The sequence below is a fragment of the Alosa sapidissima genome, chromosome 2 (assembly GCF_018492685.1).
Source record: "Alosa sapidissima isolate fAloSap1 chromosome 2, fAloSap1.pri, whole genome shotgun sequence".
NCBI classification, from domain to species: domain Eukaryota; kingdom Metazoa; phylum Chordata; class Actinopteri; order Clupeiformes; family Clupeidae; genus Alosa; species Alosa sapidissima.
The window spans coordinates 27,981,425-28,008,924 of NC_055958.1; the positions used below are offsets into that span (position 1 = coordinate 27,981,425).

Sequence of the window (27,500 nt, forward strand, 5' to 3'; positions counted from 1 at the left end):
TGAAACGAACATTCGCGGCGTGATAACTGGCACACATCCTGCCGTGTGTCTGAGACAAGACACGAGGCATCGGCATCCAGTCTGAAGCCCTGAAGATACGGCAGAGGATTATCCCCCATATCGCCTCTCAGATGCCACACTATCCCCTTTCCCTATTCAGAGCAGACGGCCAGGACAATAGCATATGCGCAGCGCGTTCCATCTGTGTGTGGAGGCTAGCGCGCTATCACAGCAAAGCGATTGCTGGACAGGTGGAGAAGACGATTCACTGTAGCAGCCAAGCGCCTTCGCCATCACCTTTATGTTATTCCAGACATTGTTCGAAATATTTTAGATCAGCACTTCAACAACATAACTGCAACTGCTCCCCGCCCCCTCCCCTGCCCCATCACCACCACCCCCTTGAGTACACAGCTCCTTCTGGTTACATCAACAAAAAGCAGCCAGTGGACTAACAGACACATGGACTGAATACAGCCTGTACAGAGCCCTGGAATCTCACTGTAGTTGAAGGAGAATCTCATTGTGTGTCTTTTTCGCTGGTCCCTTCTGATCCCAGAGGATTAGAATTGCAGGTCTCCGGGTCTTCCGGGCTGAGTGAACGCGCTCTGCATACAGTACACTGTGCATTTCACAAGTAAAGTTTGAACTTTGAAATGTATTTTTCTTCCCTGTCATTCCCTTTCATTTTGCTTTCAGCTATGGAATGTTATTTTAATTGCCTCTACAGATGAAATGTTCTAAACGTGCTTCACCTAATGCTTTGTTCAAGAAGCAGAAGACATTCTATTTTGTCTACATCTGAACTGCATTTAATCAGAGGTGACCTTAAGTGTACTGTATGGAATGTAACATAAAAAAAGATATGCACACTTCACCAGAGTACTTGAGTCTAATTAAAAGTACATTTCTTCCTTACACCATATACCATAGCAAACACAATCACAATAGACCTACACATACTGTAATTGTCTTTTCAAAGGTTACATGACAAGAAGCAGAGAACTCAAAAGATAAAAAAATGAATGGATCATCAGGAATTCCTCTTCATTCAGCTACAGTGGACGGAGAGAACACAAGTGGATACAACACATCTTGATTCTGAGGTTCAGACAAACAGACACACACACACACACACACACACACACACACACACACACACACACACACACGCACACACGTGCGCGCGCGCAGACGCACGCACACACACACATGCACACACACACGTACACAAGCACACATGCACACACACACACACACACACACACACACACACACACACACACACACCACACACACACACACACACACACTTGTTCCATCCCTTTTGTCTACATTATGCATTCATACATGAGTTAAAAGTAAGTGTAAAGTAATTCTGAGGAACCTCTGTCCTATTCCCTCTGATAAGCCCCAGAATAACCCTGTCTGTTTATCCAGTGTGTCAGCTGGTTGCTCTGAGCTGGCGTGAATGGCTGTCCTGCTGCTTCTCACTGTGTCCAAACAGCATTATTAGGGCAGCATTCCTACTGTACTTTTTTATTATCCTGTTAGTGCAATCTGGATTTCATACTGAACTGTGCAAAACATGGCCTGTGTCATCACCTAATAAGGGAGGTATTTTATATCTTGTTTATGGTTTTTGTTTGGAGAAGACCGCAACATGTCATATCCTTACTGTAGTTATTAGCTGTAACCCTTGGTTAGTTGGGCTGTAGTAGACCTGGAACAGAGGCTTACCGTAATTTCCCAACTATTAGCCCAGGTTTATACATTGATTCTGCAAAATTGCTTCAGCTATGAGGTTAATACAGGGGGGCAGTTACATGTAATATGGTATTAATATGGTTTTGTTTGTTTTTTTGAACTTGCATAAAACACTGTCCTGCGGCTTACACACAATGTGGCTAATACACAGGAAATGACTGTAGTGGTGTGTGAGCATGTGTTGAAATGAATCTGGGAGCATATGTGCACACTTCTTATACGGCTCTTCACAATGCTAGTAGAACGCTCCATTGACTTGAATGGGATTTCCCAACGTTCTACGGTAAAATAAATTCATGTAATTACCGCTGCAAACATATAATTACCGCTGTCAATGGCAACAGGTTTTGTGCTGCTGATCATATCACTCCGCAAGTATACCGGTCACTTCTTGCATTGGAACTTCATTCAAAAGTGAAAGCAGACGGTTGATCAGCTGTGTTCTAAAGAATGTTTGATTCAAGTTCAGCGTGTGTTGCGAACTATTTGTTTCTCAGCAAAAGCCACGACGAAACGGTAACAATTAAGTGTAAAGAGACATATTGTGGAGTTTATTTTTTCGTTTTGGCAAGTAGCCGTATAATAAGCGGAATAATGTATAGAACGCCGGTCATTATGGGAAAATAAGTCCCTTCAGGGCGAAACAAGACCCCTCCGCTGGCGGGGTCCGGTTCGCCCTGTCGGGACTTATTTTCCCCATTTTCTATACATTCTATACATTATCCCTTACATACACATACTGCACAGCCAGGGTGTACATATATTTGAAACCAGAATAATGTTTCAATTACTAGCTCAAATGTCAGACACTATGTGGAGCACAACTACTTTTGAAGCAGGGTAGCAGTGTTATGGAGTATTACACACGGTGGATTGGATGTTTTAAAGACATTATAGATATGGGCATTCATAAACATTTGAATAATTTAGAAACCATCTGAGCCGGAGGCTATATGTTTGTAAGGATTTTAAATGTTTACAGAGAAACTGATGTCTACTGGTGGATATTCATTTGTAATGGTGTGGACTTTCAAACCTGCAGTATCACTTATACACTGGCCCTAGCATCTTCAATCTGTTCCAATAGTTGAATGTGTTGATACAGTGTGTAGGATCAAAATCTCCTGTCTTTGAAACTGAGGCATTGTTGTGATTGAAGAGGAATTCTATCAGATTTTCTCTTTTAAAATAACTATGAGAAGTCTGTTAAAGACAACACAGGTCTGTTATTGATCACATTGTTTGAAAGCCCTCGGGGTTTAAGCAGACACAAAGAAACAAAAAAAAAGATATACTTGGCAACAACTCAACACTTTCTTGAGATTATTCAGCCTGCACACAGACGTACACACACACACACACACACACACACACACACACACACACACACACACACACACACACATACTGTACACACACACACACACACACACACTCACACAGAGAGAGAGAGTTGTCTAGGGTGAGCATGAGAACCCTGTCTGCTTGGTTCTCTGGGTGAGCTCCATTCTAAGGAGATGCTGGGGTGCAGGCATTGCTGTAACACAAGTTATATCTACATGTGTGTGGAGGAATCACAGCAGACACGTTTGCAGCCTCCCTGGTCCATTCCTCCTCCCACTATGCTATGTCTGGAGCCATGCATTGGTAGCACTGCTAGCAAACATCTCCATCTGAAATCACACTACAGTTCAGTGTTGCTTGAACCAATACCATGTGAATCAAATATACATCATCTGATACTATGCACCATTAAACCTATGCCATTTGATACTACGTACCACTAAAGCTATGGCATTTGATGCTATGTTCCATTAAAGCTGTGCTATTTGATTCTACGTACCACTAAAGCTATGGCATCAAATGGCAGTTCTAATGTTGCTTAGGGCTAATAGTGTGTGCCATTACAGCAATGCCAGCAAAGCCAGTCTGAATGTAGCACCACCAAACAGATCCAGAGACTGACTGTCTCTCAGTCCCCAGGCCAGCGGGGGAACACAGCGAGAGGGCAGTGGCACAACCCCAGCATCTTAGGACCGACCCAGCACACAGATGGCCTGGCCCACACCACAGCCATGGAGCACATCTCCTCCTGCTTCCACACAACCGTGGGGCTCAACCACGAGGAAGGGAGGAGAGAGAGAGAGAGAGAGAGAGAGAGAGAGAGAGAGAGGGGAAGAGAACAGAGAAGAGGGAGACAAATATTCAAAGAGAGAGAGAGAGAAGAAGAGAACAGAAAAAGAGAGAGACAGAAAGATAGATAGAAAGAGAGAGAGAGTGAGTAGGGAGAGAAGGAGAGAGACACAGAGAGACACAGACAGAAAGACTGAGACATGTATTGACAGCAAGACAGATAGACAGATAATGAGATATAGACAGACAACAGCAGACAGATAGACAGAGGGGGAAGCAGAAGGAAAGAGCAACATAAACAAAGGGATAGAGAAAAAGAGAGAAAGATAAAGGTTTACACACATGGAGAGAAAGACTGAGACAGAGACATGACAGAAAGAGAGATAGACAGAGAGATACACCAAAAGATAGAGAGAAATAGACAGGCGGGGGAGAAATTTAGACAGAAACAGAAAGAGAGAGCACAATATAAACAGAGGGATAGAGAGAGAGAGAGAGAGAATGAGAAAGGGTTACACAGAGAGACATGGAAAAACTGAGAGAAAAAAATATTGACAGTAGGAGAGATAGACAGAGATATTCAGACAGATAGAGATAAATAGACACACAGGGAAAGAGATAGACAGAGAGAGAAACAGAAATACAGAGAGCAACACAGAGGGATAGAGTGAGAGAGAGAGGGGGGGGGGGGAGTGCTGTCCAGGAGGCTCCTCCATCCAAGTTCCCCAGATGGACTAATTACCCCTCCTCTCGGAGGAGCTGCGTGGCCTTTGTCTCTCCATGGTCAGCCATTATCCCGCCTCGTGTGAAGGTCTCCAAAGCCACTAATTAAAGCCAGCCTGAATTAAGATGCTGACCTGCACAGAAGCACTGGCCACTGGAGATATGAGACGGGTTTAATAAGCACACTATAGATTCACCGCCGCTTAATGAAAAGTTGTATTTATTTTTTTATTTAGGTATTAAATTATTTTATTTTTTTTTGCGCCTTATTAATCCAACAATGCTCTGTGACTGGAAGCCACGGAGGTATAAACATATAGACTATGCACTGCAGGGTCATGGTTTAAAGGAGCGGTGACATATGGCCAGCCTTATGCTTGGTACAGTAGTCTAATGTGCAGGTGGTTACTGGCTGTCCTTGACTGCAATGCCACCAGTACCGCAATGCCACCAGGGCACGTCTACACTTAGAGGATGATATCTGGGAACAGCCCCATAACCCATCATTCTATAGGCTCAGCCCAGTGGGAGTGCTTAGAAATGACATGTTTGATCGCAAAAGAAAACAGAAAAAAAAAGATTAGATAAGATTAAAGTGACAATGGAAGCCATAAGTCAATACATAAGTCTCCGTTCTGTGACTTTCCCAACTTTGACAGGCGTGTGGTTGCAATCACCATGTCAAGACTTTCCTGCAGCCTCAGGGTTCAACATGTTTCTCCTTGAGCAGCAGCAGCTTGCTCCCCTACTGGCTCAGAGTGTGAAGATTTTTTTTATTTATTTATTTATTTATTTATTTATTTATTTTCTGGGGGTGTTGAGGGGATGCTGTCACACTTCTGATGTGTCCGTAAACAGTGCCGACGACGAGCACACACCAGTGTATGAATCATTCACGCCAAACAATTAAATTTTAAACCGGCTCCCTCTGATAGGGGAAAATCCCTATTAATAGGATTTGATACCACCAGATTGTTTCCACACGCTCACGGCCACCAGAAATGATTTGACAGATGATTCGGGCCAGACTGCATAAACACAAGAGGAGAGGAAAAAAAGACATCAAATATTGATTTGGAGAGCCTGTCATGGTTTAAGCAGTCCCAAGCCTGGCAAGCAGCCCCACAACTTTTAGTGAGCACATCTTTGGCAAACTCTCCCCAAAGTGTCAAAACTTGTGAACCTTTCTTGCTGTTTTTTTCTACTTTCCGATTATAATAAAAGCTTTCAATTCACATATTCATCTATTTTAACCAAGGCTCTGCCCACACCGCCTGAGATCCCAGAGATCAATATGAATACATCAGTCCTCTGTACACTGCTTTTGCTCACTAAATCCTCACAGACAGATAATGAACTCCATGAGAATGGTCTTTCTGGTCCAGCAGATATCCTCAGTTTGACAGCAACATTCTGTGTCTCAGCTCCTTGGAGAAGAGAGCGATGGGTAACCAAAACAGGAAGAAGATGCAGGGCAAAGTACACATCCGTGTTCCTTTTTCCCCCTTTAGTATCAGGCATCTGTCACCTGTCACCCACATCAAGTTCACATACTGTAGCTGGGAGTGCCTTGAATAATGTAGAAATCGCTTTGGAGATGCTCAAATCAGCATGTCATCCTACCCCAACTCTGAACTGTGCTTGGCTTGGAAAGTGACACCAGTGCCAATGCTCGCAAAGATGTCTTTATTTCAACCATTAAAGGGACACCAGGCAAGCCTGATGCTTTTTCTCTACTCCCCCTCGCTCGGTCTGAAGCTCTTTTCCTTTTCTTTGCGTCTTCCGTCAAGGGTTTTCGCTGCTTCTTCGCCGGCTCTGCCATTATACACACGTTTGCAACAATCTCTAGCGTTTTGTTAGCCTGCCTCTGTGCTGTAAACTGATCCTGCTTCGGTCGGCGGGTAGGATACACCGAACTTGCAAGTGGGATATTCTTCCTACAGGCAGTAGGGGCGGGCGAGAGAGCCTTCATTCGCCCCGTAATGAGTCATTTAACCATATACCAACTTACGAAGATGATTAATTAACACGAAAACGTTGCCTGGTGTCCCTTTAAAGTTTTGTGTTTTTCTAATCCAGACAGGTGTGTGTGTGTGTGTGTGTGTGTGTGTGTGTGTGTGTGTGTGTGTGTGTGTGTGTGTGTGTGTGTGTGTGTGTGTGTTTGCATGTGTGTATGCACGCCGGAATGTGATAAAGTATAAATGCCTCCCTTCTCTAGTCACATTATGCAGGCTGACACACACTGCAGCAAAGTAGTTGCTAAAAACTCATTTTGGTATCATGAACACCAAGCCTGCTCTCCACCTCTCCTCCTCTCTTCCACTCCTCCTCTCCACCTCTCCTCCTCTCTTCCACTCTTCCACTCCTCATCTCATCTTCTCCTCCTCTCTTTCACTCCTCATTTCCTCCTGTCTTCCACTCTTGCTTTCCACCTCTCCTCCTCATTCGCTTCTCATGTCTTCCACTCCTCCTCTCTTCCACTCTTGCTCTCCATCTCTCCTCCTCTGTTCCACTCCTTCTTTCCACCTCTCATCCTCACTTCTGCTCCTCCTCTCCACCTCACCTGCTCACTTCCAGTGTTCCTCTTCACCTCTCCTCCTCTTCACCTCTCCTCCTCTCCACCTCTCCTCCTCTCTTCCACTCTTCCTCTCCTCCTCTCTTCTCCTGCTCTCTTCCACTTTTCCTCTCCTCCTCTCTTCCACTTTTCATCTCCTCCTCTCTTCCACTCTTCCTCTTCTTCTCTCCTCATCTCCTGCTCACTTCCACTCTTCCACTCCTCCTCTCCACCTCTATTCCATTCCTCCTCACTTCCTCTCCTCCTCTCCTCCTCTCTTCCATTGCTCCCTTCCTCCTCTCCTCCATTCCTCCTCTATTCCTCTCCTCTCCCCCTCTCCTCCTCTCTTCCTCTCCACCATGCCCACTCTCTCCTCCTGTACTCTGGTCCCCCAGCGGACCCATAATACCATGTGCAACATACATTACCCTCTCATTATCTTATTCAAATGAGGTCTTTGACTGGAACCATAATTCCAGCAAAACAATCCCAGGTGCAACCCCCCGCTGCAGTGCTTGCTTAACACTGAAGTTATGCCTCACCGAGATGTATATTCAGTGATGAATACTGCCTTTAAAAGACCCAAAAGAACACAGGCAAATTCATAACACAATACCAAGCCCTAGCACAAAGAGTATTTTATATAGCGACTACTGAGGAAAACAAGCCAAGTCTAAAGCACATCTTCAATCCCATTATGACACTATGAATTCAATAAATATGCAAATGAATGGAGACTGGGAATATGGTTGCACCCATTTCTCCCCCTATTGTTTTGTATTCTCTCTTTTTTGGCCTAAGCAGCTCAAGGAAACAGGAAATTATTTGCCCAATATTCATGGGTATTCATATTTGGATGGGGGACCATTCTTATCGCTAGCTCCGCTAGCCCCGGAGGAGCGCATTTGTTTGTTTGTTTGAACTGACTGTAATGAAAAGTTAATCAAGTGAGATAATTGAATGCTGTTGAGAGGGAGACCGGTGGGAGGAGTGTACATGTGTGACATTGCTTTTCATTACCTCGCTACCAGCCCCTCTGTCTGTGCTAACATCGACGCATAAATGTATCGTTTTCGAAAACTGCGGGCTAATTTGCAACACTACTGTACATGACTGTAGGGGAGTGGAGCAGAGCAAAAGACCTGAGCAAGAAAACCATTAGCGGCCATTCAAATGCTCAAATATTTAATGAGATGCAGCCTACATGTTACAGAGAAAACAGCTATCTCCAAGTATCTACTGTACATCAGACATTGGGACAAGTATACTGTATTTGTCATGTTTTGAGTGTATACGAGCATATCGGGCATGTTGGCTCTGAAAGAAAGCATGTGTGTGCGCGCACAGATGGGGCTACATGTAGTTCAAGAATCTACATTAAGAGTGCTGATGTTCACTGGGTGCTTGACTAGGATCATTATCACTGAGTTACACATTTTGAATCTAGAAAAGTCTTTCAGCTAGAATTAAAATAAAAATGAATCGATCCTGACCCATGGGTTATGTGTATGTGTGTCACGTCATCCTGGGTGTGATTTTGTGCTGCTTTGTGATTGTCTGTTAAAGGCAATCTTTGTAACATGGCTGTGTCTGAACTACTATTTGGCATAGTCTGAAATTCAAGCCTGTGGTTTGTGGTAAGATCCTCATTACCCAGTTCACAGAGCACTCTTCAGGGTGAGTACTTTGTTCCTTGTAGTACTTGGGTGTTGACTACGCTACTTTGGTGTTAACTACTCTCCCGGGACTATTGGGGCCTACTGGTTGGGCATTTTGGCCCTGAAAGTAAACATGTGTGCACACACAAACAAGGCTACTTCAATAATCTCCATTAAGAGTGCTGCTGTTCACTGGGTGTTTGACTACAGTAGGATCACTATAAAGTTTTTTTCCCCCTTTAACTCTTGCCCTCTCATGATTGTTTGCTGTTAATCAGAGTGCTCGTCTATGCTCGTCGTTTATGCCAAAACATGAGAATCTGTGTGAGTTTCATATAAAGCATACAGTAAGGTTATGTTTTTTGGCTGTGTGGGTTTCATATAAAGCATAGTAAGTACATAGTATGTATTACAGTAAGGTTATGTTGTTGGCTGTGTGGGTTTCATACAAAGCATAGTAAGTACATAGTATGTATTACAGTAAGGTTATGTTGTTGGCTGTGTTCCAGTCATTTGTAACTTTGTACTCTTTGTCTTTTAATGACTCTATGTTGTTTTTTATGTCTTTTAATTATTACTTTTTAAACATGTTTAAACTATTGCCCTTTTACTGTTTTATATAGTATATATACGTATAGTATAGTATATAGTATACTATAAGTATATATACTATATATATATATAAAAAAAAGGGACAGCCGTGGCCTACTGGTTAGCGCTTCGGACTTGTAACCGGAGGGTTGCCGGTTCGATCCCCGACCAGTAGGAATGGCTGAAGTGCCCTTGAGCAAGGCACCTAACCCCTCACTGCTCCCCGAGCACCGCTGTAGCAGGCAGCTCACTCTGTCGGGATGACTGTGTGCTGAGTGTGTTTCACTAATTCACGGATTGGGATAAATGCAGAGACCAAATCAAAAGAGTAAGTACTTTATGTTTTCTTTTTATTATGACCTTCACTTTTTAAACTACTCTGTGACTATTGCCCTTCTATGCTTTTATTTGCTATTAGTTTGCTTTTGTTTATGTAAAGCACATTGAATGACCTCAATTTGACTTGACTTGACTTGCCTATACTATTAGTATAGGCCTATTTGTGAGTGTCACTCGACAAAACATGAGCTATATATTTCTGCCTGCTGCAGTGTCGCCGACCTTGTCACATTTTTTAAAATGACCTTCATTATACACAAATGAGAAGGGTGCAGACATTGTCGCATACTCAGATTGGAACTTACAAACTCTTTAGTTCGAGTTCTGTTGCTTGCCGTGGTCACAGTATGTGTCTGTTTTCTTTCATTTTGCAGTAAGACGTCAATGTACATAATTATTATTATTTTCTATTCAACAATTTGTCAGTGGCGCAGGATAAAAAAAGCCTACAGCACCGCAACATATGTCAGTAGCAATTTGTTTTTGCCGAGCTAGACTTGTCACCTGTACTATAAAATTGGACTCATGTCAATGTCAAAATATCAAAAATATTTTTTTTTTTTAAAACCTTAAATCGTAAGTGGTCATTGTCAAATAAGCTTAGACTGACCTGTTATAATGTCTCATTCAGACACAGTAGTCAGGCATGTTTCAACAGCCTTGCCAACTTCAGCGTCTACAGAACTGTGGCTATTACGTGACTGGCCAAACACTCTCACACTAAAGAGCATGTGAACTACTGTAAGTTCCTTTTTGCGCAGCCCAATTTCAACTCGGTCTCTCTGTTGCCTCTGTTTCCACTTTAAAAAGAAAAACAAAAAAAAGAAAAAAGCTCACTAAAAGCTGTCGCCACAGACATGGCTGACATGATGGGCTACGCCGGTTTGATGAGCTGGGGCTGACAAGAGCTGGAGCAACACTTCTCTTGAGGGAGATAACACACAACACTCACGCAGAGAGAGAGAGAGAGAGAGAGAGAGAGAGGGAGAGAGAAAGAGAGAGAGAGAGAGAGAGAGAGAAAGAGAGAGACCCTTCTGCCTTCTGTTCACACACACACACACACACACACACACACACTTACATACACACACACACATTTCTCTGGATCAAATGGAGGGGAAACAGTCTGTCAAAACAACAAAGTGGTTGGAAACAGCCACACTTCATCAGGCTAATATTCAATGGCAGCCAGAGTCGCTCTTTGCTCCTTCTGAGTTTCTCCGCTCCACACCAGAGATAGGGGTCAACCGTCCAACACTCACTTCTCCTACGCCGTGCTACCCAAACTAAACACAGTGTCAGTTCAGTGAGGGCGGCACAAACACAACGCTCACACAGAGAGATGAATTATAGGCCTGGGAGTTGTGGCGTCAGCATTCTCCATTTCGCACGACTACATTAGTGTCACATTGAGACTGGTTTCATTATTTAGAAATACGTAAGAGGGAAAGTGCATCCTGTTTTTTTTTTTTGGGGGGGGGAGATCAGTCGGTGTCAGATCGGTGTTGACAAGGCTCCAAGCGTCAGTAGCGCGTCCCAGTAGCGCTCTCGTTTTGTGCCCCATTTTATGCTAATTTTAAGTCACATAGTTGCTCGACTTAATCTATCCTGCTGCATAAATAATGAAAAATAATCACTAAAAAAACAAGAAAAAATGGCCGCTCAAATTGGCTTGTTATCACATAATGTTCTATTTCTCAAACACTTCAGCAAAAAGCACCAATGACATTAGCAGTGTCTTGCAAACTACCAATAATTGGGAGGCAAATGAATACGCCACGCAATGCCGTACTTCACCATTTTATGACATTAGATGAACTAATTACCAATATGCCGGCCTGGTAAATGCTCACTAATGGAAATTAATGTTGTCTCACAAAAAAAATAAAAATAATTATGACAGAAACGGCAGCATTAGGCACCATCAAATCAGAGACTGCTTAAAATCGTCTCCACAATGTCACTTAATACGGGAGCCAAACTGGAGTTAAGCAATAGATAAATTATGAGCCATGCATCATGTTAGCAGACAGGTTGATGTGTTTATTGTGCAGGTTTGCTGTCAATAAATTGCTAATGCCTTTTAATTTGAGCCCATAGGGCCGAGGGCCTGGCAGTTATTAATGGCCGCTTTGTCAGTGGAAATAAATAAAGGTGCAAATCAAGTGTGTGACTTTAGCTGTGTGTGTGCAAGCAAATGGGAGGTAGATTTTAGTTGTGAGTATTATTGGAAAGGTTGACAAAGTTGGTGATTTCACCACTAAAAATAAAAAAATATATATATTTTATTACTGCAGGGTGTATGGAATTCTGGTATTGACATTTCTGAATAACTGGTGTAGGAGGGCTAAAATGTTCCAATCGATATTTCTGAGCCTCAATATTTCAATAGTTCTCTTTGTCCTCCTAGAAAGTGGGTGATCTCAGCAAAACACGTCCAGAGCCATATTGCGAGTGAGAGAAGAGAGGGTAAATAGAGTGTTTGTGCTTCACAAAACGTTTTCCTGGCTTGGCAGCCACTGTGCTCCCTCTCCATCCACCTGAGGTCTACCTTAGTCCGCCCGCACAGAAGGAAATGACTCACTGAGGAAAAAAACTTGCAAACCAAAAAACAGGTGGTCTGTGGAAGGAAAAGATGACTGTACACTAATTTTCTTTTTTTTTTTTTGGGGGGGGGGGCTATTAAAAAAGAAAAAGAAAAAGTTTGAGCACTTCTTGGAAGGAATGTAATGAAGGAAATAAAATACCTAACCCTCCTGCTGCAGGCTGGTGAAGGTGAGTTGAAACAGTTCTGTTGTGTTCCATATGGGCACTTGCTCCTGCACACTCCCCTGGGATTCATTATGTTTATTCATCACCAGAGGAGAGGAGAGGAGAGGAGGAGAGGAGAGGAGAGGAGGAGGAGAGGAGGAGAGGAGGGGAGAGGAGAGGAGAGGATGGGAGGAGGAGAGGAGGGGGGAAGAGAGGAGAGGAGGGGAGGAGGAGAGGAGGGGGGAAGAGAGGAGAGGAGAGGGCTGGGGAGAGGGGAAGAGAGGGCTGGAGGAGAGGAGAGGAGGGGGGGAGAGGAGAGGTGAGGAGGGAAAAGTTTGAGCAGAGACCCAGCTGGTGCGATTCAACTTCACTTCAGTGACCTCCATTCCTCCCTCCCACCTACTCCTGCTCGTCACAACGTGTCACCTCTGACATGCACGCAGACACACACACACACACACACACACACACACACACACACACACACACACACATACACACACACACACACACACACACACAAACACACACACACACACACACGCACACGCACACACACACACACACATACTCACACACACACAAACACACACACACACACACACACACACTCCACCACTGCTAGTTGTGTGCATAAAACAAAACACACAAACACACACGCACGTGCGCACACACACACACACACACGCACACAGAGGTTTATCCTAAGCTGAACTTCGGAGAGGGTGTGGAGAGTTACTCATTCAATTATCACACTTAATTAACTTCCCCGCCTTGCTTGGCTCACCTTATGGTGAGGTCACCAAAGGAGTGAAAAAATAAATAATAAAATAAAAAACACACACCCCTTTTGGCAGCCCCACAAAAAATCCATTAATGTCGACCATTAGATTTTGCAGTGTTGCATGTGTAAAGCAGCTTATATAAGCAGCCATTAAAACATCACTAGCCAGAGAGCCTCTTTATTGATTTCATTTATTTGCTTTCCTCTCTTGCAACAGCACATTAGAGCTCGTTAAATTTGTCACCTACTATTGCGCTTTCAGTCCACTTTCATTCCAGGGTGACAGTGAATGAATGAATGTGTGTGTGTGTGTGTGTGTGTGTGTGTGTGTGTGTGTGTGTGTGTGTGTGTGTGTGTGTGTATGTGTGTGTGTGTCTGTGTGTGTGTGTGTGTGTGTGTGTGTGTGTTTGTTTGTGTGTGTGTTAGAGAGGGAGAAAGAAAGAGAGAGAGAAAGAGAGAGAGAGATTTCTTTCAACATGCATTTGCTGCGTTCTGTGTTTCATCAGCTATACGGCAAGTCAAGAGGGAAAAACACACACACACACACACACACACACACACACACACACACACAGTGTGGCCTTTCTTCCGAGCGCCGTAGATGTCATGGCGGAGAAGAAGCAGAAGAAGGAGAGATTTATAGCCCTTGGCCCTCGTTGCTTAATTAGCTGTATCTAAAAACAAACACATGGAGGTGGAGAACAATGAGCGCCGTGTTTTTTAATGTTCCTCAACACCCAGGGACAGCTTTGTGTGATACATCACCCCAGGCCCTCTCAGCCGCTCCAAACCGCACCCAACCCAACTACACCCTTCCCCATCTCTCCATTCCTCTTCCTGACACCCCTCATGAGTCTTCTCCTTCAGTCTCTCTCTCTCTCTCTTTCTCTATCTGTCTTTGTCTGTCACTCCATCACACCGGGTGACTATATTAAGGTGACTTCTTTCCATTTGGATAATGGGAAAATATGTTAAGCTGCTTTGGGATAGTTGCTGATTTCTCAGAGTATTAAAGGAGAGGGTGTTTATGATTTCATTGGATGCAATGATTCAACCAATCTTATCACCCGGTTTTGATTGACACTAGCTGAGAGCCAAATAAGGGAAGAAATTGTGCAAGCTGTGATAATGATGCTTATTTTATTGTTATTTCAAAACCATATGCAATATCTGTGCTTACTTAGACAGCACGAGAGGCTGATTCTGACACTGTTAGACAAACTGCGCTTGTATGTAGGCTGCCATTCAGTTGTGGACGTTCGTAAATTGCGTTTATGGGCGGAGAAAGGCAGAGAAAGGCGCAGTTTACACTAAGGTTTGAACGATTGATAAATACGACGGAAACTTGGGTCTGACAGCGTTTGCAATCTGCGGTGTGTCCATGACGCTGATAACGCTACGTTCGCAAATGTACGTATATCTGGCCCAGAGAGAGAGTTAAAGAGAGATACAGAGAGAGAGAAAGAAAGAGAGCGAGAGATTGACTTATGATATGATCTTCCATGTCATTCCAAAGCCTGACAACACATATGACACAAGACTGAATTGCATTTGAGCAAACAACCATGATGAATTAATAGGGACTGTGTAGCTGAATAATGACGTCGATTAGAGAGGCTAATCAACAGCGAGACAAAGTGTACTAAGCGACAACAACAACAACAAGGCAAAGGCAAAAACACAGAGCCGTGATTCACAAAAGCCCATCAGTAAGCACAGCGGCCCTATTAATTCCAACCGGAGGACTTCCAGTCATTCGTGGCACCATGCCGGACCTCCGGGCCAGTTCCCCCCGCCCCCACCACACACACACACACACACACACACACACACACACACACACACACACACACACACACACACACACACAAGCCTCCATGCCAATCCTCTTTGCACACGGTGCCATGGCCGCTTGTTGTCCAGCGTGGCACCCAGATCAAAGGGTGCCCAGATCGCCACCCCAGCCTCTGCCCCTGACCAGCTCTCAGACAGGGGGGCCTCTCGCCCCCGCGCACACACAAGCCACTACGACGCCACCCTCCTTCCGTGCGTCCACTAAAGGTCAGCCGTGTTGGCGCGGCGCGACGGACGCTGGCATCGGGTCCGGTCAGCCGGCGGGCACTGGCCCAATGTCGCCCGCTGACTGGGCATTGTCATGCTGCCCGGGCCAGACGGACTCCACCTGCTCGTTACCGCCGATCGGCCCGATGGCAAGCAACAGCAACCTGTGTCCAACATCGCAACCTGCTGCTCATCTGCCCGCTCGCTTGCTAGCGCCTCCACTGCGCACACCTCCAATACTGCCACACACACACACACACACACACACCTATACACACAATGCACAGGCAGTCTCAGCCTACACACACACACACACACTCAAAACACTACGACTAACACAGCCACACCAGGCCCAGCTGTTTATAATGAACTATGACTGGGATATGGCTAAAGGGGAGAAGGCACTTTTTTATCATTTGCCCTAAATCTGTTTACATTTTTGGTCCCTCTACCCTACCGTGCACATAATGGAGAGTGAATGTTAACTGAATGGAATTGCTCCCACTGTAAAGCTGCCACACCGATCATTTCCACAGTTGCTCAGCCACAACATTCTGGCGAGGGAAAAGTGATGTGTAGGCAGGCGACAGTGATGTGTGTGTGTGCGTGTGTGTGGCTATGGGATAGTGATTTGTGTGTGTGTGTGTGTATGTGTGTGTGTGTGTGTGTGTGTGTGTGTGTGTGTGTGTGTGTGTGTGTGTGGGTGTGTGTGTGCGTGTGCGTGTGCGTGTGCGTGTTAGTGCGCATGTGTGTGTGTGTGTGTGTGTGTGGGTGTGTGGGTGTACTGTACATGTTTGTGTGTATGTGTGTGTGTGTGTGCATTAGTGTGTGTGTGTGTGGGGGTCGGGGGGCTATGGGCTGGGGGCACATTTCATTCCACACCTTTTCTCATTATCCTAATTTATACTCACCCCATTTTAAAAGCATCCAATAGCAATGCAATCCTCTGTATTGTGTGAGTGGATACTGACCAGCAGTGGACGCAGGGAGAAAAAAGCAAAACAAACAACAACCAAACGTGCTTACCTCTACAGTGCACCCCCTCATCGAATCCGTCTGGACAGTCTTTTGCTCCATTGCACAGCTTGTTGAAGTGGATGCACTTTCTTGTGCCGATGCACTGTATGTGGTTGAGTGGACATCGCACAATCACCTCTGCTGCACCTACCAAAGACAAAAATAAATAAATAAATAAATAAAATTAGAATTAGAAGCCTGTTGAAGCTGACATTTTAGTAGGCTCGGCATTTTAGTAGGCTCGACATTTCAGGTGTGCAAGATGGATTCCAACAATCTTCACTCAGAATAAGAATAATGATCAAACAGTGAGTAGAATAAGTGGAGGAATAAAATAAATGTATTTTTTTTTCTCACAAGCATATTCTGCTCTGCAGAGAGCTATTGTCTCCTCGGTGAATGGGCTGTAAAATGGAGATCAGAGCCTTTAAAATGGTCCCTTCCGTGTGCTGCTTTGAGGAACCCCCACTCCATAACCACCGGGGCACTTTTAGCTCTCTCCCTCTGTCTAGTCTTTGTGTTCAGCCAATACATCCTCATTAGAGTAGAGGGACTTCAGCTAAAACATTGGCATCAGACACACATGGCTTAAAATGGCATTTTTGCAATAAACCAGCCAGAAGTCTTTATAGCAGCTGCTATGTCTAAAATGGACTCCTAAACCAAAATAGATGTGTTGTGGTACTTTTCTGGGCCCATAAAACTACAAAAACAACAATAATAAAAAAAATTGTTGTTACGATGCAAACACAGTAACCAGGAAATTAGGAAACTTCCAATAAGACAGGTGTACATTTACTGTTTTTCAGGTAACACTTTACTTGACGGGTGAGTTCATAGCACATTCATAGCAGCTGTCATAAATTGCACATAAAGCATTCATGACTGTTTCATGAGACATGACTCAACATTCATACCGAACGACGACAACTTGTCAAAATAAAAGTCCAACATTGTATTTGTGTATTTGTAAATATTTAATGTGTATGTCTTTGTAAATATTTCATGAATATCTTACGAAGTCTACATCGAATGTCACTTTACTATACAAGTTGTGAAGTATTTGTAATCACTGAGTTTAACACTGGGAGGTAAACTAGCCTACAGCTGACCCGTATTTGTGTAACCTGGAACGGTTGGACACTCCCAGTAGCAAAAGGTGAGAAATCATCGGCAAAAGTTACATCATAAAACAAATATATTTTTATGAAACAAAAATTATTTGCTTGACCATGTTCTGTCTTTTTGGCACTGGAGTAGCCCAGTAGTAGACTCAGATGTGACATGATCAGGTAAGAGGTTTGGACCAAAAACAGCAATGCTGCTTTGCGACTTTGAACTTTTACTTTGACAAGCTCTCATCGTTCTGTCTTCCACATTCATGAAAGGTTTGGTATGAATGTTGAGTCATGTCTCATGAAACAGTCATGAATGCTTTATGTGCAGTTTATGACAGCTGCTATGAATGTGTTATGAACTCACCCATCCAGTAAAGTGTTACCGTTTTTCATTATCTTGTAGGAGTGTAAAAGTACACACATTAGTACCGAACTGTTTAGAAAGGAGGTTCAATACAGATGTGTACCAAATGTACCAAATGCAGTCTTCAACAGTAATCAACAGTTGGTTTTTTGGCATGTGGACCATGTTTCAAATATGAATTCCCATACAAACATATTGAGTACCGGACCATATCAGTTTAGTCAATTTACATCAAAAAACATTCTAAACATACTGTAGCGTGCCAGCATAGGCACAGTTTCAGAGTGGTGCACTCCCTTAATGCTGTGCAACGCTATTTGTTAGTGGTAAAAACCATGCAATGTTGTTGTGCATTCTGCCAGTCGTGTTCATGTTCCACGGGTTCTGGGGTGCTTGGAACCAGGTTAGACCGGTGTGTGTGTGTGTGTGTTAGCAGCCTCGGGCAGATGTGCATTGTTGGGGCATACAGTAAGGGCCGAGGCTGGCCCAGCATTGAGGTGTTCATGTGTTTGTGTTTTTGAGTTAATAAAACTCTGTGACGACAGCAGTTCTGCAAATCACTGACTTTTCACAATACTATTCCCATTGCATAACAAAAATATTGTCAGTGAGTTTTAGGTTAGCAGTACCTACAGGCTTACGGTACCGAAAATTAACCGAACTGTGACTTCAAAACCAAGGTAGCGTTACACCCCTATTACCTTGGCATATCAACAGTAATTGGTGTCAGTGTCCGCGTTGCCTGGGCATTGAAGGTTTTAGAGCTGTTAGCCCCTCTCAACAGACAGGCTACCTTTCATTTTCATCTTAAACACTGAACATATTTAAAGGATGCTTAGACAGGACAGCAGTAGCAAGACTCTTCACCAGCTAAACAGTGAAAAATAACAATGAAGTATGACCACTATTCATTGTTACCGCTTTTATAACAGAAATGCTCTTAACTTCGTCAACAAGCACTTTCCTAAAATATTTTAACATGACCCAGCCACTGTGAGCGCTGTCCACCTAGGACTGAGTATCAGAATCAACACACCTTTCCCAAACTCTCAAACCAGACAAAACAAGATGGCCGCCCAGACGAGAAACCCACCCTCCCTGGTCGTGTGATAGATCGGGCTGGTCAGTAGCCTGCTGGCTCTATGCGATGCGATGCATTTTTTTTTCCTCACAGATGATTTAGCAATGCTCACACAAGCACTCGATGGTCAAGTGATGTGATGGAGTTGCGAGCACAGCCTGCGTCAATTACCAATTAGAGCATTAAGGATCCAATCAGTCCGGAAATAAACAACAGTTTTTCATTACAGAGCAACAGCCATAAAATCAAAATTATTATGACCAGGAGGGGCATAGACTCATCAGGAGGTACCTGTGTTATGATCACTATGAGACACAGTTTGCTGTGTTTTAACTCATGTTGATGCCCTGAGGTCAAAATACATGCAAGTGTGAAATCTATGCTACCATTCAAAAAATCACTATATTCAATCTAATCTAAAACAAGCAGTTACCCAAAATGTTTTGGTAATTTATGTCATTATTGTTTACATTATTGTTTTCGCTATTGAAGAGTTATTGTTGGGCTTGCTTTTTTATACCAAGCCGATATGTGCACTGGAAGTAATGCAAGAAAAAGGCTTTCAGTTGTGACTAAATATGTAAATTAAAACCATTGTATTCTCTTTGAAAAGACCTTTAAGATCAATAGTTATATAATGCATTGTCTTTGTATATCAGAAAAATGTAGACTTTTTGCCATTGAAGAATTCACTCTTCTAATGGGGTGTTATCTGCAAATGTATACGGTGTCAACATCGGCAGGAAGTAGAGTACTATGCATGATAATATAGCTCAACTCCCTAGTCTAAGGTGTGATACATTAGTAAAGCTTAGAGAGAAGAGAGAGACTAATGTGTTGTGTGGTGCATATGTTAATTCATGATTTTAATCAGTGCTGCTGCCACTAACTTCAACAAGATTGAATGATCTCATCACCAACTCCACAATCATCCACACTTGTTCTGAAATTCAAATCTCTTCCAAAAACAATGAGCAGGAGTGTTTGTTCAAGTGTTTGTGTGTGTGTGTGTGTGTGCGTGCGTGTGTGTGTGTGTGTGTGTGTGTGTGTGTGTGTGTGTGTGTGTGTGTGTGTGTGTGCTTGTTTAGGTGTGTGTGTGTGTGTGTGTGTGTGTGTGTATGTGTGTAGGCTGAGACTGCCTGTGCAGTAAATGTGTGTTTGCCATCTGTGTGTGCTTGTTTGTGTGTGTATAGGTGTGTGTGTGTGTGTGTGTGTGTGTGTGTGTGTGTGTGTGTGTGTGTGTGTGTGAGAGTAAGTGTGTGTGTGTGTGTGTGTGTGTGTGTGTGTGTGTGTGTGTGTGTGTGTGTGTGTGTGTGAGTAAGTGTGTGTGTGTGTGTGTGTGTGTGTGTGTGTGTGTGTGTGTGTGTGTGTGTGTGTGTGTGTGTGTGTGTTCCATTCCATGTGCATCTGAGCCACCGACCTAAAAAAAGCGAGCGAACCCCACACTCCCTCTCCCCTGGTCCTCTCCTCACCGGAGCTGCACCCAGCATCTGTTAAAAAATTCATGAGGCACATAGGTGACCCTCATCGGCTAAGCAGCCCTGCAGGCACATAAAGCATTTCAGAGCGCGCGAGGCTTCCACTTCCTGCAGCCCGGCCAACCGAATGTTCGCCGAACGTGTCGACCCGCACCACCCGCACCTCGGTATCAATTACCATAACTGCAACACTGCCACTTAGAGACAGATTGATCGGTCATGTGACCGGCCCTCGTGAGAGAGAGAGAACTTCGGAACCTCTTGTGATTCAACTCCCTTACTTAATGCAGTGCCCATACAGGAAGTGGTGAGAGAGAAAAAAAACAGGCTCACTTTTCATTTAGACTCCACAGGGTAATGTGGTACCACAATTAAGGGAGTCGTTAACATGAAACGTGTCTTCTTTTACCCATCTACACAGATTTATGGTACATTGCGCAACTATAAGGACTCTCCTTGACAATAGGTAGGCTCTTGTTACCACTATAATTCCTTTTTTTTCCCTGCAAGATGATATGAGACTGATGGAAAGATTTTTATGAGTATTTTGTTCTCCCTCTCCAACGCCCTTGAGACTTGTCTCCAGGTACGAGGATAATGCAATGTTAAGGACAGTGAGATGTAAGTGACCTTAAACTGTGAGAGCTCATATTTCATATGCGAGTGCAGAAGGCAGACTAATCAACGCTCAGGTCACAGTACTTCTCCTCTGTGTGCTGGGTGGACATATATGTCTATATATAGGGCCATATTCATAAAACCCAATGGCATATTTAATGTAATGGTAAGGGCAATATCAGCACCAGTAACACCCGTCCTCATTCATGGGTTAAATGACCCATTTTACCATTTGTATGATACATGTAAGTACAATTCCTTCATTTCAGCGAAGTCAGCATGTGACTTCATTTCAACCTGGTAATAGGTTGAATCATTTGCATGCATATGGACAAAAAAACATAACTCAAGAAAATATGTTATGCTTTTATAGAAAGCTGTTTCGTGTTGTATACATGGGAGACCAACTAACAAGAACAGGGAAACAGCAAACATGTCGGATCCTTATCAGCCGATGACTTTCATTTATAACATCCATTTTGCTTTTTAAGTGGAGTGATCCCTAATATGTCTTTATTACTGAATCACTTAATTTGGATACCTCTCCCTAATGTCCTGACATCAGACAAGGAGGATATCCAACAGCTACATGCCATATGCTAATCATCGGCATCGTTAGCTTTATGAATGCCAGTAAATGACAATAATGCACATTTAGCATAGCTCCCATTGGGCTTTATGAAGATGGCTCATTAGCAGCTTCATTTAATCAAAAGGCAAACCACTGTACACTACACAACTCTCAAACCATTCAAAACAGATGAAACATCAACTACAAATGGATGTGAGTATATATTTTTTGTGTGTTTGTGTGTGTGTGTGTGTGTGTGTGTGTGTGTGTGTGTGTGGTAGTGGTGAGGATAAGTGTTGGTCTAAATGCATGTTGATTAGCAGCTAATAAGATAGTTAAATTTCAATTAAATGTGTCTTGTGCCGATAGACAAAATGCACCTTGCAGATTTGTCCAAATGATGCATTATAGCTTCCCAGTGTACAGATTAGGGAACAGTCCTCTGCCGTGTCTGTGACCCCCGGAGCAGAGGCCCGAGTGGCTTAGTTAGCAGAGGACAAGGCAGCCCTCCGACATGAAGTGTCATTATCCCCCTCTCTCAAACCCCATTGTCATCTGCCCCTGAATCATTTACATGCGGCTAAGTGATTGAGGCCTTATCTAATCAGAGGAAAGAGTAGGGACATGAATATTCAGCAGACCATGATGTCCCACGCCGCGCCACGCCACGCCACGACACACAGACTGAGTGAGCGCAGATGGGCCCAGTACGACAGGGAGGATCATGGGATATGATACGATACATGACCTGAAGTGCTCTAAACTCGCTAAACTCGCCTCGCCCTGGCAATTGTTGTAAACATCACATCGGTGTTGTTGTTGTTTTTATTAACGAACAAACACAATTTCGATGAAAGCCTGGTATACAAATGGGAAGGGATGAGGGTGAGGTGTAGGGCAATCAATGCTGAAGCCTTCACTTTGCTGTGAGAGCAATGAAAGAATAACAAAACAAATACATTAAAAAAGAAACGAAAATAATCCCTGCACCACATTATCCTGCCCAGACTGCAAAAGGACACAGAGCACCTCAAAGACCGCAGCACGAAAGCCCTTGAGGGAGAGCATTCAAGGGCTAAGGGCTCAAAAAGTATTAAACATAGACACAATTAAGCGACTAAAGCAAGTCAAACCAACAGGAAGCAGATAAATTCAAATGCGGTCAGAAACCCTTGCTCCCAAGGACCACAGAGGTAAGGTAATTACAGCCACACACATACACACACACACACACACACACACACACACACACACACACACACACATACACACTTCTCTCTTTCCACATGGACCCCTATGTGCTCCCTCCCTCTTGTATTCATTTTCAGAGGCAAGGCCTTCTTCTCGCTGAGCCTTCATGGAAAATGTTAATGCAAGACTTCAATTAGACATCGGTGCTGAGGATGGGCCCACACACACACGCACACACAATCACACACACACACACACACACACACACACACACACTCAGTGGTCTCAGCAAATCAAATGTTTTGCAAGCAAGCAAACAGCGAGCATACCAATGCGAGCAGAGAGGCTGGCCCATACAAAGCAGTCCTTTTAAGCAGCGAGAGCCTGGTGCTATTTTGGCCTTTTCATTAACTGAGATGAGGTCCATAGCCAAAACAAGTCTTCCGATCTCTCTCTCTCTCTCTCTCTCTCTCTCTCTCTCTCTCTCTCTCTCTCTCGGTACACAGTGCTCTTAATTAAGGGAACTATGGTGATGTTTACCCATGGTTTTGGGATGTGAGATGGAGAGGAGGGTGATCAGCTGGGACAAGACTAATCCTGTGCAGTGAAAACCTTCCAGCTCCGATATCAGCTGCTGTTTGTTATGATTATCACTTTAATCAAATTGACAACACACAGAGAGGAATTCTCATAGCGCAAGGAATACCAAATCAATAGCAAAGGAAAATGCTGCACATTTCAACACTGCTCAGTTTCATTACCACTGCAAAATAGCATTACAGTACCATTGAGATAGCATACATATTTGCAGTGGCAAGCAAAGCAAACCGAGTATTGTCAATAACCCTGAAATTGCCAGATTTCTCCTTTAGAGTAGCTTATACCTTAGCTTGCCCATCACTGCATATGTGGTGCATGGGATGTATCAAAGCCAAACATGACAAAGTGATATGTCCACTGATTTGAGTGTACTGTGCAACATACTGATAACTGTGTATATTGTACAGTATTAACGTTTTTCATGTGACATATTCTAGGTTCTATAGCTTTGTTTACATCCACCTGGTAGGCAAGGGACAAGTTGAACCCATTGAACATCGTTGTCTGCAGCTGCCTCTCAGTAGGCTACATCTCTGTATTTCAGCAATGTCAACATTTCAGGCATCAATAAAGGTGATGATGAAACGTTATCCCATTGTTCAATATTTGATAGCCTGTCACAGGAACGTTATTTCGCTAAAATCGCCCTGATTTGGTGCATTGATCTGTATCGATAACGTTATGGGATAACCTGCATGTAGCCTAATGGTAGCCTAACTTTTTTGCTCTGTTCAAAACTTGGTTTACACGAAGACGATAGACTTTCTTAGAAGCTGTGAAATCTGTCCAGAAAGGAACGTCTTCCCTCTGAAAGTTGACACAAAATCAAACAATATTTGATCAGTCAACTTCAACTGAACAGCGACAGTTTTTGGTAGGCATGTAGACTCAACAGACGTTAAAACGGTAGCCTACAGTTATAGCCAGCGTCAGTCAGCATCATGTAGGCCTAGCATTAATGGCGTTAAAGTCATGAATCCTGTAACATATTATAACATATAACAGCGATGGCTTATTTGAAGACGATCTGCATGGATATATAACCACCCAGAAAAACTCAGAATGTGAGTGATAAAGTTAATTAATTGTATGAAACTTTTTATTAGTTATCCATTGCAGCATCGGCTATATTAGGCTGTTATGCTAGCTCAGCCTTTAAATATGCTGTTATTTTGGTCATTGGTCATTGGTCATGATTAACCCTTACAAGCCCGACCATTCTAATTTCGTTAACATTTTAACGATGACCAATCATCTAATATCTCAGCTGTCCAATGACTGATTTTATTTCTGAAATCTTCCCCGTAATGCTGACAACATAAGCTTCAATTTGATATGATTGGTTAAGGGGTTTATGGCGCGAAATGTTTTGGATACTTGAAGATGAGTCGTGAAAAAAACTTTTCACTTCAGTCGTACATTTTAACATGGACCGCTAGATGCCACCTGCACTTCGTTGGAGTTTACCTCGACTGGAAACCACACAGCTGGATAAACTGAGGTAATATATATTTTACATCGTTTCTAGTTATGGTTAATCTTAATTTGTAGTCATAAAATCATGTTATTTGATAGTAATATGCTTTCTCATCAGCGTCAACATTATGGCATAGCGGGGGCTAAGTGCATCGTCATGTAACTTTAGCTAGCTGCATTACTCTGAACTGCTTGCAGTATTCTCGTTTGCTTTTTATATCAGTTATTTTCATTTGACAATTTCATTTAAAAACCTGTTAGTATATAACCTGTAAGTAAGTTTGTTTTCTAGTACCAATTTGCTTGTTAGGTAAGCATTATATTGGCAAGTCAGTATAGCATACCAAAGCTGAATAAATCAATGGGCGCCGCGTTTCTAAGTTGCGTTCTCTTACATGAAATAAGTTGAGCGATATTTTTACTCCTCTCAATATGTAGTTGTAGAAAACAAGATGTGAAATCACGGATTCTGTCAGAAATGTAGTGCTAATTAACGTATTGCCTCTCATCGGGTTGTTACCTCGCTAGGCAGTTTGTAGTGAACTGTTTTACCTTGCTTCTAAATGTCAAACATCAGACGTGCTTGCCTCAACATTTTCTAAGATGGCATGACTTGATATTCTACTCTTCTCAATATGTAGTTTTATAGAAAACATGATGTGAAATCACATATTATGTCAGAAATGTCATTATTGCATTTAAGCAGTTAGTTACTAGGTGAAATGTAATCTGTCTTTATCTTAATGCCAGCCAGGCAATCAGATTTAGGGTAGCTAAACCCATGTGTAATAAAATGACTTTTCATACTTCTAAATATTTTTGAGTTGCTCAAAATGCTTCAATAGTTTAGGCTACCTCTTCTTGTGTATGTATGTGCACACATGCACACATCTGTAGTTTTGTGATTTTATTTTTTTAATTAATAAATGTATTACATTTGTATGATTTTACTGTTGTTTCAGATGGAGGATGACAAGACCTACACAGACCTCCTTGCAGGCCTGAAGAGGTGGCTGACTGCTGATGAGCTTGCGCTCACAATGTTGAAGACCATGTGAGGATGGAGGAAGAAGGTATAGATTTAGGTGGCGTGCGTAGGGTGGTGTAGACTGCCACTAAAACACTGTGAAATAGACTTGTTATGTTGATTTTTATGTTGTTGTCCCAGGCATATGTGGTTTTACCAACCGGAACGGGTGAGAGGTTGTGCTTAGTAGGCCGTTGTATGCAAACACACAGTGCAGGGGCATGGGACGAAGAGACCCCAGAAGAGTTTCACAGTTTTCTGGGATTGATCATTGACATGGGACTTCACTTCCCTCCCTAATATCCATTGCTACTGGGGAACCAAGTCTCTGAAGGGATCAGGGAGCGTTGACCAAATGAGAAATACATATTGTGTACACTTTTTCTCCATTGACATTGCTGTTTCAGTAGTTTCTTATTATTTCAAGTTTGGCAATGCAGAATCTGGTGTTGAACCTAGGTTTGGTAGCTACAGCCAGAAAGATTTTGGCGAAAATCTATCACAACAGCTGGCAGGCATTTCTGTCAAAATTTCAGCCTCGCCTTCAGCTGCTCCAACTACTACTCTGTCATCTTTTCATCAAGTACATATTCCTGTACAGCAGGAGCCAAAGAAAAATTGTTGGCTTTGTTATAAAAACAATACATAATAACACTAAAGTAGCTTGTATGGCCTGGAGTTTAGCGGTAGGTGACTGCTTTTTTGGTAAACAAAATTGCTGTCAGATTTGGCATTCTACAGAAGGGGATGCGTTTCGTTATGAGTCATAGGTCCTCTGTGTTTAACCTTCAGGTTCCCCACCCCACCTTTCCCTATCCTCCTCTGTGTGTGTGTGTGTGTGTGTGTGTGAGTTTGTGTTTATATGTGTGTATGTGTTTATTCTCAACAGGCTTGTTCTATGTAATCCACTTTCAAATGTTTAGACACATTGATTTTTGAGTGATGTTGAAGTTGATTGTATTCCTAGCTTTTCATAAATAATACATTTTATAGATGTATATCATTTTCATATTACACTAATTTATATAAAGAAGTTGTATCTGTTGAATCAAATGTATTCTATGTCTCTTCAGAATTGATCTTCAATAAATATACAGTATACTTACTTCCTGTATTACTGGTAAGGTACATGTTTTTCTTTTATATATCATTATTGTTGACTGTAGCATTTGCTTATATACAAATAAATGGTTTATTCTTATGGACCAAATACATCTAAACCATTGTGTCTGACTTCATTATTAGTTTTTATGCATACTTTTATGTTTTTGGTGAGAAAGAGAATGCGAATTCTGTCAACATTCTAAATCCCGTTTCCTGCATTTTTATACACTTATCACTTAATTTATCATAACTTTTGAAAGGTTAATGGTATTCCAATTCAGTCTTTTTTGTTAAATAGCCCACAACTTGCTGAACATGTCATACACTCTATATTTTTCTCTATCTCGTATAGAAATATGATGAAAATTCATTTTTATGCGAATGAAATTTAATTTTAACAAATTTCGGTATACATTTGGAGAGGATTTTCAAAGACTGTTCATTACTATATCAACATTACCATATGTATTTTACATCATTTGATAGAACTGACC

At 42.8% G+C, this 27,500-nt stretch overlaps 1 protein-coding gene across 1 annotated transcript in view; it reads right to left on the reverse strand.

Moving 5' to 3' along the window:
• The window catches only part of LOC121696640 (low-density lipoprotein receptor-related protein 1B-like), a 329,232-nt gene that overhangs the window by 212,148 nt on the left and 89,584 nt on the right, over positions 1 to 27,500 (reverse strand). The window contains 1 exon segment of the mRNA XM_042077841.1: positions 16,388 to 16,525. Within this exon segment, the coding sequence (XP_041933775.1) occupies positions 16,388 to 16,525 (138 nt within the window).